The sequence below is a fragment of the Galendromus occidentalis genome, unplaced genomic scaffold (assembly GCF_000255335.2).
Source record: "Galendromus occidentalis unplaced genomic scaffold, Mocc_1.1 scf7180000077500, whole genome shotgun sequence".
Lineage (NCBI taxonomy): Eukaryota > Metazoa > Arthropoda > Arachnida > Mesostigmata > Phytoseiidae > Galendromus > Galendromus occidentalis.
Genome location: NW_003805488.1, coordinates 547145 through 559627, shown reverse-complemented (window position 1 = coordinate 559627; position 12483 = coordinate 547145). Strand labels below are relative to the sequence as shown.

Sequence of the window (12483 nt, the reverse complement as noted above, 5' to 3'; positions counted from 1 at the left end):
CCGCGCCGTCCAGCGACTCGATATGCCGATTGTGAGAAAGGAGCTGCTTAGGATTATATGGTGCTATTTGATACCTACGCTATCTGAAAACGATCGCTCGCTCGACTCTTCAGAGATCTCCGGTCGACTGATGAGCCTCCTTATGCGTGGCTTGAAGTTGACACCTAATGAGAGATTATAGTTGGTGACAAGTTTTCGGCCGTTCGTGTTAATTTTTTATCTTAATTATACTCGGATCTTTCTCTCTCGTCGCCACCGGAATTTTGGCGCGGTCGCTCGAGACACCGGTTCTCTTCCCGCCTGCTCGAACGACAGATGTTATTCGCGGGCAATTATTTCATTATTTTAGTTTTCTTCTTTTTTTCTCGTAATTTCCGTTTCTTTACTTTGCCGCGACCCCTGTATGCGTGCGTGTATCAGTTGCTCAGGGAGAGTGTAACATCAATTTTTTCTAATCGCTTGACGAAAGGTTCGAGCTGTCGAACGGAAGAAATTGCTGCTATTACCAATCACTACTGGAGAAATCTCCGCACCGACATCTCCTTACATCTGCTCACTGTCGACGGTACGTCCATGTTTCTCAGGCGATTTTTTTCTATGACCGAATCGCGGCGCCGGCCCTTCGTGAATTCTACCTCGAACTAAGGAAAACAACAATTTTTCGAAAGGATAGTAATTGAGCGAAATCCTCGCGACATGCTGCATATTAATATCATTCATTCAGAACCATCTGCTGTTCCGTTTCTTCCCTTCGCTGTTCGGACACGCGCACTGCCGACACATCGACGCACCGACCCATTGATGATTGATTGATTGGTTGGTTGAGGTGTGCTTTAGTCGGTCAGGACAGAAAGGTAAATCTACCTATAAAAGCCGAAATTGTCGCATCATCGTATATTCATGAATTGCCCCGCATAGAGCGTCCCTGTAACAAGTGTAGGAACTGCTAAACGGTTAGTACGTTATGAAGCTCATAGAGAGACATCCCTTCAGGAAAAACGCATTTTTATGCAGTCCATCTGATGCTCTCCGGGAATCTAGCGAAGCGTGTTATTGATGGGGTCCCCCCTCGGAGACGGGACAAAAGGTCTGCTGATCCATATTGCTAGTAGTCTCGAGCGTTACAACGAAGTATACATCCTTCACCTTCACGCCGAGGGATTGATCGGAAACCACGCAGAAGTTTTGGAAACTCGAAATTCGCCTCCTCCCAGCAGATATTAGCGTTCGGAGAAATTATTGATATGCGGTTTTCTTTCGCCTGTTCCGCCCCTTCCCCAGCAATGTGTGTCGAGGTCACCGTACCATATCCGTACCTCCCCTCGAGAACTTGCGTGTATGTCTTCTCAACATCAGAGTAAGCAAGTAGGCAAGTACGCCTGAAGCAGATCGCGTGGGAGGTTTCTCGAGCTTCGATAGAAGGGCAAAGCGCGTGGCTCGAGGAACGCGCGGAGAAATTGACAATTGGTGCAGGGACGATGTATGTAACGAGCTCCTCCTCGATTCTCCCATGGCTCAGATGGAGCTTCAGCGTTGATTCCTTGGCTGCTGAGATCTCAAACTTGAAGATATGAATGAAAGCTTTAGGACCCGTCCATCATGATGAGTTTGATGAGGTTGTTCTCCTTCGGAAATCAAAAACGATAGGAAGAGCTCATCTGATCTGGGCTCCCGCTCTCGATGACATCGGCTGCTTAGTGACATTGGGATAGTACTGAGCCTGTACTTCGGTACTCTCCGTTCGGCTCAACGGAGGGAAAGGAGCGCCTCAATCATCGGAGACCATCATCATTCGTTGGCCTATCGCAGAGGAACAAGGTTCCTGATCGCCGCTTCCGACTGACCCCGATATGATTTCCGTCAGTCTTACGGAGTACGTGTGCAATCTATCAGAGAGCAAGGCTGAGGCCGGCGGCTTGGCCGAGAATGATATCCTTCATCGGAGCCGAGGACTGAACCCATGCAAGGATCACCCTCGTGAAGGGAAAAGAAGAACCCTTCCGGGAACGAGCCAATGTTATGCTGACCGTTCTCTAAAATGGGAGAAGAGGTACAAGGGCTGTCGAACAAGTTGTTGGGCCGTCACGTCGGGAACGACGGGGGCGTTACGGGAGAATCACTGACGTTACTCATCCGCCGCAGATTCTACCACCAGCAGCAACATCACCTAGGACAACGACAACAATGTCAGTTCAGCCGCAGAGCTCGTAACAGCGGCAATTTTGAACAGCCCGTCCAACTGAAGCTCGTGAAGTCGTGCATATCCTTCAGCACAGTGAGTTCTCTCATTATCGCCGGAGCGGCTGAGGCACCACCATCTACGCCCGCCGAGCGGTCGACAAACGCGGCCAGTAATATCTTCGCTGGGGCCCGGGCGAATTCGAATGGGCCTTTTGTCGGAAGTTCCGCATTTCTGATCACTTGGGCTCTCGATCTGAATACTTCCCAATTCAGCGAGACGTTGGGATTCCCTCGCATCTCCCTCGCGATTGACATAGTTTCCGAGCGGCAGTAGAGTGAGCAAGCAAGTGTCTTGTCAGTCAGACAGCGATCTTGTCACGATGTGCACGAGTCGCCGATTATCAAATACATACGTGCTCCGAGCGTGAGTATCTTCCGTTCCGCATTGTAAAGGAGGATCATTATCGTGGCCATCGCCGTATATTTCACTATTACCTGCATCATTATCATTACTGTTATCCGCGTCATCTCCAAGCTCGGCTGGATACTCACAAATATCGGGAAAAATTCCAACTGGCGGTCGACCGTGCAATGTGGACGAGAGCTTCTGAAAACTGCAAGAACTACGCGGGAGGTACTCGAGTTGTTCGATCCCGCCGTGACGTGCCTCGAAGGCGGGACTCAAATCGGCCCACACTGTGAGGAATCACCCGGAGAACAGAAAATAGAAATATCCGAAGACGGTGCTTGAGCTCGACGCCCCTGCCTCCCTTTTGGACGGGAACGCGTCGATCGTAGACTCGGTCTCGCACTCTTACCAGGGTCGAGCGGATTTTCATTTTTTCGGATTCTGATTCCTTCGCAACGAATTGTTTTCTCGAGATTAACCCGGTTCCTTGGACACTTCTAATCATCAAAAAGTCACGATGTCATGAGCGGGCAGTCACTCAGGGAGTCCCGAGCACACGGTCATAAATCGTAGTTCGCCGCAGGGCGAGCGAAGAGCGCGTAATTAATCCGTCAAAACCATCGGAGCATATCAGACGGTCCCCCAGCCGGACGCGTCCGATACGGGCAGAATCTCCAAGGGAGACAGACTGCTCACCGTATACCTACGCCAACACTGAGCGTCCAATGCTCCCTCGGACGATCACCGGTGGACGAGGCAATGATCACTAGGTTTCTCACCATCGCTGATCCGCTTCGAGCTCTCCCTCGAATCCTCCCGTACCGCTGCGTTGCGAAAATCGGATTATCCTCAAGTTCTCCTGACCGTAATCCATCTGGGTCTCTGCCGGAAGCCTACACGGGGCTGCGGGAATCTCATGGGAACGTACCGAGAGGCATGAAGTAGCGGTCGAGTGGAGGGTTCGCACTATTTTTATACAACTTCCGAAAGAGGTGATCCGGCTTGCGAGAATTGTTCCTTGTTTCCGCCAATGTGCGTGCTTAAGTAATGAGCTCACGACGACGGCCACCGGACGGAGGATAGTACCCGGCAAACAGGCGAGCGTTAGACCCACCGGTCGGCTGGCAGCCGAGATGGATAGAGCGGTTGTAGCTCGCTATGATGAAGCCACCACGACGGATTCGGTCAGGAGGAGCAGTCGCGTCCAGAGGCTGCTAGTGTGTCCGGCGAATCGTCGAGAATTAAGTTCGGTTCGCTATTCTCAGCGAACGCTGCATTCAGCAGCGCATATTAAGGGCGTAGCTGCTGCTGTTATTAGCAGAGGCAATTTTAATGCACGGCTGCTTGCGCGGCCGGAGAGTTTGTTACGAAAATCGCTCCCATACAACGGCCTGCTCCCTGCTGGTCAGTCGTGTCCGGCGCACTGACAGTTTTGCCGGCCTCTCGTTCCGTCCGAACAGAAAAACAACATTTATTCCATTATATAATATACGTGAGCGAGCCGCGAAGATCCATCTCTCGCGCTCGAGCTCAAACAATGCCCGGCTTGAGATAAATGGACATTTTAATTTGATGACGAGCGCCTTCGCGTACCTTGAGTCGCCCGGACGCACTTGCGAGCCGACGCTCTCCATTCCAGCGACTCGAGCGGTGAGGGATCACATCTTCGATAATATTCATCCTGTCCCCGGAACTTCACAGATGCTAACTGGGCCTGACGCTCCTCGAACGAGAACAGCCGCTGTTCCCACCAAGAGCTTCAGCTCCGTGACTATCAAGGTCTCGGACTTTGTTACCGGGCGTATTCTCCCAGCAACCGGCGCTCAAACTAGCGCGGACTGCCACGAGCTCTTGCTTCTCTTTTCCCGAATGGAACCGGGAACAGAAACCCGGAGAAAACCGGGCGTCGCTTATCAGCCTCCGGAATATTCTGCTGAACACGATATTTATATATATATATATATATATATTCCTCCAGAGTACCAGACGTCGACCGACGGAAAGCGACTCGAAATCTCAACGTCTGTGAGCGCTGCCTCGGTCGACGTTAGCGAAAGAGAAGAGATTTATGCTTGTGCCTCGATGTATAAGCCCCGGAACAATGCACCGTTTAGCTCCGATCCCGTACATCTCGACAGAGGTGAACGGGCGATATTTTTCTCGTCGAGTCGAACCCTCGGGGAGAAAATGATCACTGCGTGATCGAAACGATATTATTGAGTTTCGCTCTCGTCTTGCTCATCGGTCGGCTTTCTGTGTTCTTCGCCGGAATTGTTTTTCTGTGCGCGGCGCCATGTATCACCGTACGCGCCTCGCGGCGATACAACGAGACATCGGTTGCGACAGACGAAGGGGCTCGAGCTCATTGGGGAGCTCCGAACCTCGTTGGGAATCGGGACCGCCAGGACTCGCAACCACGACATAGTCCACGGGGTTTCAAATCGAGGCCACTTCCCAGTGCTCAGCTGGAAAGTTTCTCTGTGAGGGGAGGCTCCGATGACCAGTGTTTCCGACGGAGTAGTTCGTTCTCCGCCTTCGCAGTGTCAGAGACGGCGACTCGATCGATACCGCGAATATCATGAGCTCAGTCGTCGCGGATATTTTCGACGGTAAATCGAAGGAGTGGCCAGCGGATGAGGTGCGGGCGTCCGTCCGTTGTTTCGGAAGCCTCTTTGTCCAGAGCTCACTCCGAACCATGCACCGGACGCCGTATTCTCGCCGTGCGCGGTGTTGTTCTGTTGTCATGATGCCGTGGCTCTTCTTGCCGTAGTTGTTGTTGCTATCATGGCGGGGCCCGTTGCTCCATCTGATCATGGTTGAATGTTGTTGCCGCTGAGCTGTTGTATCGTCGACGATGACGACGACGAACGAAACCGAGCGGTCGAGCACTCGTCTCCAAGAAGAAGAAGAAGCAGCAACAGCAGCAGCAGCAGCGATGCTTTTAATCGCACGGCAGCCGCGGCATCAGCGACGGCAGCAACAACAACCACGCGAGCGATCGAACGAGTGATCGAGTCAACCAGAAGGCAGCGAAAGAAAATGCAAGAAAGTAAGCGAGGAAGGATCCAACCGACGACGTGCTACTCCTTATCTCGGAGATGCGGCGCTACGGACCCACGACCGGTTTTCGTCGTCGTCTCGTTGCCGGCTGAACGTCCAGGTCGTCATCGACTACTGCCATTTTTCCTTCCAGTATCCTCTCCACGGCTAGCGGGGAGCGTGCCTCTTGTGGACTCGATCGCTCTTCCTCCTCTGGTTTCCCCTTGGTTTTTACTTCTCTGTTCGTCCTCGACCCTTTCGCCGCCTCAACGATAGTTCGCCCCGGCTCTGGCTGTGACTGCTTCCTCGGCCATAGGTCCCTCCGACGGCGAGGGGGAACTGACTTATTTCGAGAGATGGAGCATACCCTTGTGGCCATAATCCGTGGAATCCATCGCCATCGGTAGCGCAAGATCCTTATAATCGAGAGCGTACATGATATATCCCTCACCGTCTGATGCGCCCATATTCCTCTAGGAGCTCGGGAATCGATGGTGAGGATTATGATTATAGGGGAAGACTTGGGGACGAACTATCCGGTAGTGGAACATACTGATAAAATTGAATACGAACCATATGGCAGACGTGCTCGATTCTAGATTTCCCGGCGGTAAACCATCTTACCCGAGGGGAGCAATCGAAATGTATCACGCAGCTGAATAAAAGTGCTCTATGCACGGGTCCGACGAGGACCACACCCGAGCTCCCACTCGGAGGAACTTCCCAGAGTTGACCTCGGGAACATCATCCTGAATAGTTCCGTGTCCACTCGAGTGTAGTAGATGCGACGGTTGTCGCGTCGAAGTGCACGCGGTCACTTCGTCATCGGGGAGCTCTCTCTTTTTCGGAATCTGTATTTCATTCAGTGAAGACCTCGTGTGTCACCGATGCGATGTCATCGTTGATGGACTCGCGGGAACACCGTAGTCAGCATTATTGAATACAGGTATTAGCTCTCAGCGTGGCGTCGCTTTCGTATTCCGATAAGTTCATTAGAAGAAGACTCCAGCTCAGAAAACCGGTTCGATCTGCTAGTCCAGCCCGCAACTTCTTTCGACTGATTGACAGCAGCAGCATAGAAACAGGAATGCTCGGTGATCACAACGATTCAATACATTACAAGCTTTGCATGTTCAGAAAGCGAAGTTGGAAGCCACATGTCAAGCTTCAAGGGGACGCAGCTCCGAAACTAAAATACGACATTGAGCGGCACCTGCAGAAGCGATCGGCGGTGGCGCCGTCAAGATACGATTTTCTCGTTAGCCGTTATCATCGGCGGACGGAGTGCACCGAACCGGAATTTTTCCGAGATCGAAGCATCGGCAAAACTTTCGGAAAAAGAGGGAAGCTAATGCACGAATCATGTTTGAGAGAGGGTTTTTTGACTAGTCGTCAAGAAACTAGTTTCATTCCCCGCGAGCTTCGGAGGTCAATGGATTCTAGGGCTAGGGAATCTGCAAGGCCCAAAAGTGTGGCCTTTGAGCTGACACTTTCGATCGATAAATATCCCCCCGGCTCCTTTTCCTTCTACAGCTCACTCACACCTGCGCCGACTTGAATATTTCCCTGATAGATGATGATATCGAGTCCATGACGAGAAACCACGCTCTAGAAGACCCATTCCCGATAGGTGGCTAGGAACAGTGTCCTGACCTCACAAGACCCCTGCGAAATGCGCCGGAGGGTCTCAAGGAACGATCTCGACTTCCTACTGTGAGACATCCGATGCGCCAGGATTGCGAAACGTGCGGAGAAATTTTATTTACAAAATTCAGCCATCTAACAAAACCCAAGAGAGCCTCTCGCAAATCGCTGTTCGACTTCCGAAAGGAGATCCCCTCGACAACATGAGCACGGTTCATTCCTTCGGACCAGGTCGCAAACAACTGACAACTGACTTGTGAGTGATGTTTCGGTGTGCCTCCGACTCGAGACTCTCGAGATTATTCGCTACTTCTGCCGTCGAACTGAGCCCGGGGCACCTCATCTCGGATTCCGACTTCGCGAATCGCTCATTTCTGGAATGATTCCGAACAGAATAACTGATAATAAGCTCATCGCCTTCGTCTTCGTCCCATTCTGTCCTCAGAGAATTGTTGGTCAACAAGTGAGAGACAAAATACCCTTCGGACTCAGGGTATAGAGGTTTCCTGGGCCGCGGAGCTCGCCGTGGATCTCTTGCTACCCCGAGATATACTCCTGATGAGCCCCGGTAGCGGGGATTTCGTGTAAGTCGGGCTGAACGGCAGGAATGGCAATTTTTCGAGCTGACTCCCCATGAACGGAACGCCGTAGCATGTCATGTCTGGCTCTTCCGATGCTTCCTTATCCTCGACGAGTCCACGTTCTTTCAACGTGCCCGGGATTGTGTTATCTAAAAATATTCCCAGCGCTCCGCCCACAAACATGGAAGTCGATAGCAAGATGGTTATAGTTTGGTCGAGCATCAGGTTGCCTGGGAAACGCAGGCGATCATTATAAGTTTTCTCTCCTCCAAATTCAGAAACTACGAGCGAGCTCAACGACTGTTTGTTTTCGTCGCGATTTGAGCGAGTGCAGGAGCACGGAAAGTATCCGGTAAGCGAGATGTCGAGAAAAATAGTGTGGAGATAATTGGGAACATCTATCAGCGAAATTGCACTCCAGAACTCACCGGTCTGGATCGACTCCGGATGTCTCCTGGTCCAATGAGCGATCATGATTCCCCCGAACAACGAGGTTCCAAGAACGTAAAGATTCCGCGATGAATGCAGGTCCACTTGTTTAGCGGACGCGATTCCAACACCCGATATCAGCGAGAAAGACACCACGAAAACTCCGCCTGGATGGAATCGAGAACTTTGAATAAGCACCCAGCGCAGCACGAGTGGTTCTGGCTCAAGAGTCTTCAAACTCCTCGCGGTCGAGATGTCGCTCTTTCGCGTCCGCTCTCTTTGATTTCTTTTAGCGATCAAACATTGTCCGAATCCTCAGGAGCTTCTCCGTCTCTCAGGATCGAATCATTGGACCTCAGCAGAATACGGAAGCGGAGGCCTCAAGCGCGTAGAATATAATGCGCTTGTTGTATAAATGAGTCAGGGAGATCAGCAGGAAGGAAAGCTCGCTTTGTGAGTCAGTAGCCTCATCACGTATGAGAAACATAGCTGGGAATCGATGGGAGCTCCATTTTTCCGTGTTCATCGGATCTTCTTGCTCAATGCACTTTCGTGTCAATATTCGATCCTGGACGGACGCATTCGGCGCTCGAGCCTCCCGACGCTTGCCGTTTCAAGAGAAGAAGATTTTTATCGAAGCAATAGTTTCGTTATTAATGAAGATGCTCTAGAGATGAAGGAGATGAGACGAAGAATCAGGGTGTGCTGGCGCTGTTGTTGGCGACCGTATCGAAGGCGAAAATCCCATAAAAATATATATAACAAAAATAAAACAGAAACACCTCGATAACAGCGACCGATCGAAAAACCGTTTCAACGGCGATCGCAACCGGTTCTCCCATACTCCGGATTTTCAGGCCGTCAGAAGAAAGAGCGAACGTTCGGAGAGCCCGAAGGCTTCTGCTCGTGGCGTTCCGCCGCGCTATTGATTAGGACCGTTCCCGCTTGTGGCTTTCTTTTCAGTTTCTCCTCTCAAGCGGCTGTGCACTTCTGCATAATTCCATAGGCATGGCAATTATCGGCTCGGTAATAGACATCGATGTCACATTGCACCTCACGTACCGATGACCGGGTCCGGAATCGTTGCGAAAAGCGCTCCGAGTTTGCCTATGATGCCGAAACCCACCATAAACAGTGCAGCCCAAATGATTACGGACCGGCAAGCCACCTGAAAAAGATCCGATATCTCGTTGCTTGAATTTTCTTCCGGCAGAGCGCTCGTCACGAAATCTTCTGTGAGGCGAAGCTTGTACGCTGTGTAGGTTCCCCAGAAGATATATCGATTATTCCGAGACCTAAACCATCGGAATTGAATCCCGGAAATGAAAAATTTCCCGATGCTAGAGCCGCACATAGAGTTCCGCTGTCATGACGAATGAATAGAGGTATGGGAGAATCTGGTCCGGGAGAAATATCTGATCGCGGTTGTGACGCAGTTACTTTAGTGAGAGCGATGATGCTTATGTTGCTCGAGTATGAGGTCAGTCCACAGCCAGCGCCGAAGAAACCTGCGATTATGCTTCCAGCGCCTTCGAACATGATCCCTCTGTTGATAGCGTGCTTCGGTGGGGTCGGTGCGCGGGATAGCGAAGCGCAGGCCAGGTAGTCTCCGATGGATTCAATGATTGAGCTAACGATCGCTGATAGCATACCGATCACGGCGCCAACCGTGTAAGTGGGCGCACCGAACTGGCCTGTAAGTCGAGGAGAATTCGAGTAGAAAGCCATACTCCGGTCGAGTTGTGGGTTGCAGTCGAGGACCTGTCCCAAGCGACACGAGGAGAGCCTCATGAGAGAAATTCATAAGCAGAGCGTAATTCTCCCGCGGAGTGTTGAGATATGACTAGTGAGCTGGAGTTTCCGGAGCTAATAATTTGCGGAGGGCAGAACCTGATCCTGGGGCCAACGGATGGGTTGACAGTCATTTCGAGAATAATGAGAAACCCTACCTGGGTAGGGGAATCGTATCCAGGGACTGTCTCGGATGATATTCGTCCGGAGGTCTGTCCTAGCGGCATTTTCGGGTCCAAAATAATCAGAGACCGTCAGAATACCACAGATCGCCCACGATGCTAATAGTGCCATCAGAACCTGCGGAACGATCCTTCGTGACGATTTCGTGAAGGTGTCAGGAGCGTGGTTCGCTCGCTCTGATCATGATTCTGTCACCAGATTGTCAGAGCCACGCGCGGATGGCCGCAGCGAGGGAGTTTTTCCACCCGGATCACCAGCTTCCGCCGTTCTGGCACAATCTTGGTGAACATCAAATGTCGAGCGGCTATTCACAGTCAGATTTTTTCCGAGACATTTGAGTCGCGCATCGCGGGAGACATAATCAATGGGAATTTATTCGACGTCGAATAATACGCGGAATTCATTCGGACTCGATGTGCCAGCCGAAGCATCGGAGGAGGATTGGAACGTACCGGAAACACTTTGAAGATCGGAGCTTTCTTCAAACTCAAGCCGGACTTCGTGATTACTGGGAGTGGACACTTGACATTGGTGAGGTACTGGGAAAACAATGTCATCAGCGTGATGGCCCTTGAATTGGTCAACGCGGTCGTTATTGTCGTATCGAGCATCATCGTATATGATATTCAATGAGTGAGTTTTAACTCTCTTCTCATCGTCGATAACTCGCTGAGAAATTAGAATCTTTCCGCGAACTTTCAAGAATCCGTGTCCACGTCGACTCACAGCATTGAAACTGTCCAATTTTTCGAGCAGAGATCGGCAGCCTCTTCGAAGAGGAACAGCCCGATGAGGGCAATCGTCGGTGTTATGCCGAGCGGAGTTACCCATTTCAGAAGACTTCCAACAACACCGGTGAATCCGAGAACGACTTCGAAGACCGACGATATGATGATAGCTCCACAAATCTGCCATGCCGTTTTTGAACAGACAAATCAGGGAAGCAAGAAGAGAGAAAATACTGTGAGGAGAACATCGACGCCAGATGAAATGACGACTATCAGATGAGGGGAGAATCTATCAGGAGGAAAGAAAATCGGTCTACTTCGCGCATGCGGGTTTGCCAGAGATGGGTCCACTCATCTTGAGTCACAGGACCCGTAGAATTGTCGCTCCGAAGAGCAATGATATCTTGTTCGGATGGACATTTCCACTCGGGCAGCGACATTATGGCCACGATCGGAACAAGGAAGGTTACGCTGCATCCTTGCACGATTGGCAGCCTGAAAAAGTGAGGTATCAGTGACGACCAGGCTCATCAACGAGATCAACGAGACATTGACGGTGATCGGAGGGGAACCGGGCTTCGCCCTCAATGGGTTCCTCCCTTGAACTCGATCAAACTCAGCTTCACTTTACAGGGAGACGGAATGATAATAATATAGGTAATGGCTGAGCCGATCCGAGTCCGGATTGATGCCCGAAACCTCTCGCACTCGTAGCGAAAATTTCGCTAAGACGGTACAAAACGCGCTGGGCACGCGGCTGTTCTGTCGACACATTAAAATTCACATGATACTAACCGTATACCGAAAGTTGTTTGTAGAAGAGTCGCGAATCCGGACACGAAGAATATGGTTGAGATCAGGTAACCCCGCCCCGGGTCGGAATCTCTCAGACAGATCGCCGGAGCCAGTATAAATGGGTAACTTAGCGCTCCGGAGGATGCTATCAGGTACTGTTGGAAGCCCAGGAGAGCAGAGAGATACCAACGCGGCGAATCCTCCAAGCCGTAGAGCATGTCATCTCGCCGGTTCGGGAGCATTCCTTCTTCCTCGATTTGGGATAACTTTGAACAAATGTTCGGCAGTCGGATAAGAGTTTCCATTCCCCCATCAAATAGTTGAGCAGCGACAATCGGTCCCGGTCCACGGCTCCGAACGACGGTGCGACTCGGAATTTTCATCGTCGGAGGCTGTTACAGGGACTCGAACGACCGAATCACGGATTTCCCGCTCACATGGATCAGGAATCGATTTGTACTCACTTTGGTCTCTTTCCGGTGCTCGTTGTGCATGATGTGGTTCCCAACTAGAAAATCATGCAGAGCCCGCCGGGGAAGCGACTCGCGACTGTCTCTTCTTGACCCCTCGTAAAAGGGAGACAGATAGCTCAAATTTTCGCCCTCTTCCCGATGGTCCAGTGCACGAAAGCAATGATAGCGTTGTTCTGGTCAATCACCTCGCATTTCAGAGAATCGCCAATCATTATCACTACGAGGTTTTA

The 12483-nt window shown here is 51.2% G+C and overlaps 1 protein-coding gene across 1 annotated transcript; it reads right to left on the bottom strand.

Moving 5' to 3' along the window:
- Positions 1-7505: 7505 nt before the first annotated feature.
- LOC100906461 (solute carrier family 23 member 2) lies at positions 7506-12273 on the bottom strand. Its single transcript, XM_029112422.1, has 10 exons — positions 12245-12273; positions 11781-12046; positions 11303-11480; positions 10984-11165; positions 10710-10827; positions 10233-10374; positions 9724-9977; positions 9346-9451; positions 8283-8450; positions 7506-8084 (listed from the first exon to the last, which is right to left on the bottom strand). Exons 2-10 carry the CDS (start codon positions 12020-12022, stop codon positions 7762-7764), a joined length of 1713 nt encoding a protein of 570 aa, XP_028968255.1. The 5' UTR covers positions 12023-12046; positions 12245-12273; the 3' UTR covers positions 7506-7761.
- Between the last annotated feature and the right edge of the window lie 210 nt (positions 12274-12483).

Coding starts and splice junctions, on each gene's coding strand:
- LOC100906461 (XM_029112422.1), bottom strand. CDS start 12,022: ATGCTCCCGAACCGGCGAGATGACATGCTCTACGGCTTGGAGGATTCG. Junction 11,481..11,780: donor CAAACAACTTTCGGTATACG/GTTAGTATCATG, acceptor TCACTTTTTCAG/GCTGCCAATCGTGCAAGGAT. Junction 8,451..9,345: donor GATTCCGGACCCGGTCATCG/GTACGTGAGGTG, acceptor GATTCCATCCAG/GCGGAGTTTTCGTGGTGTCT.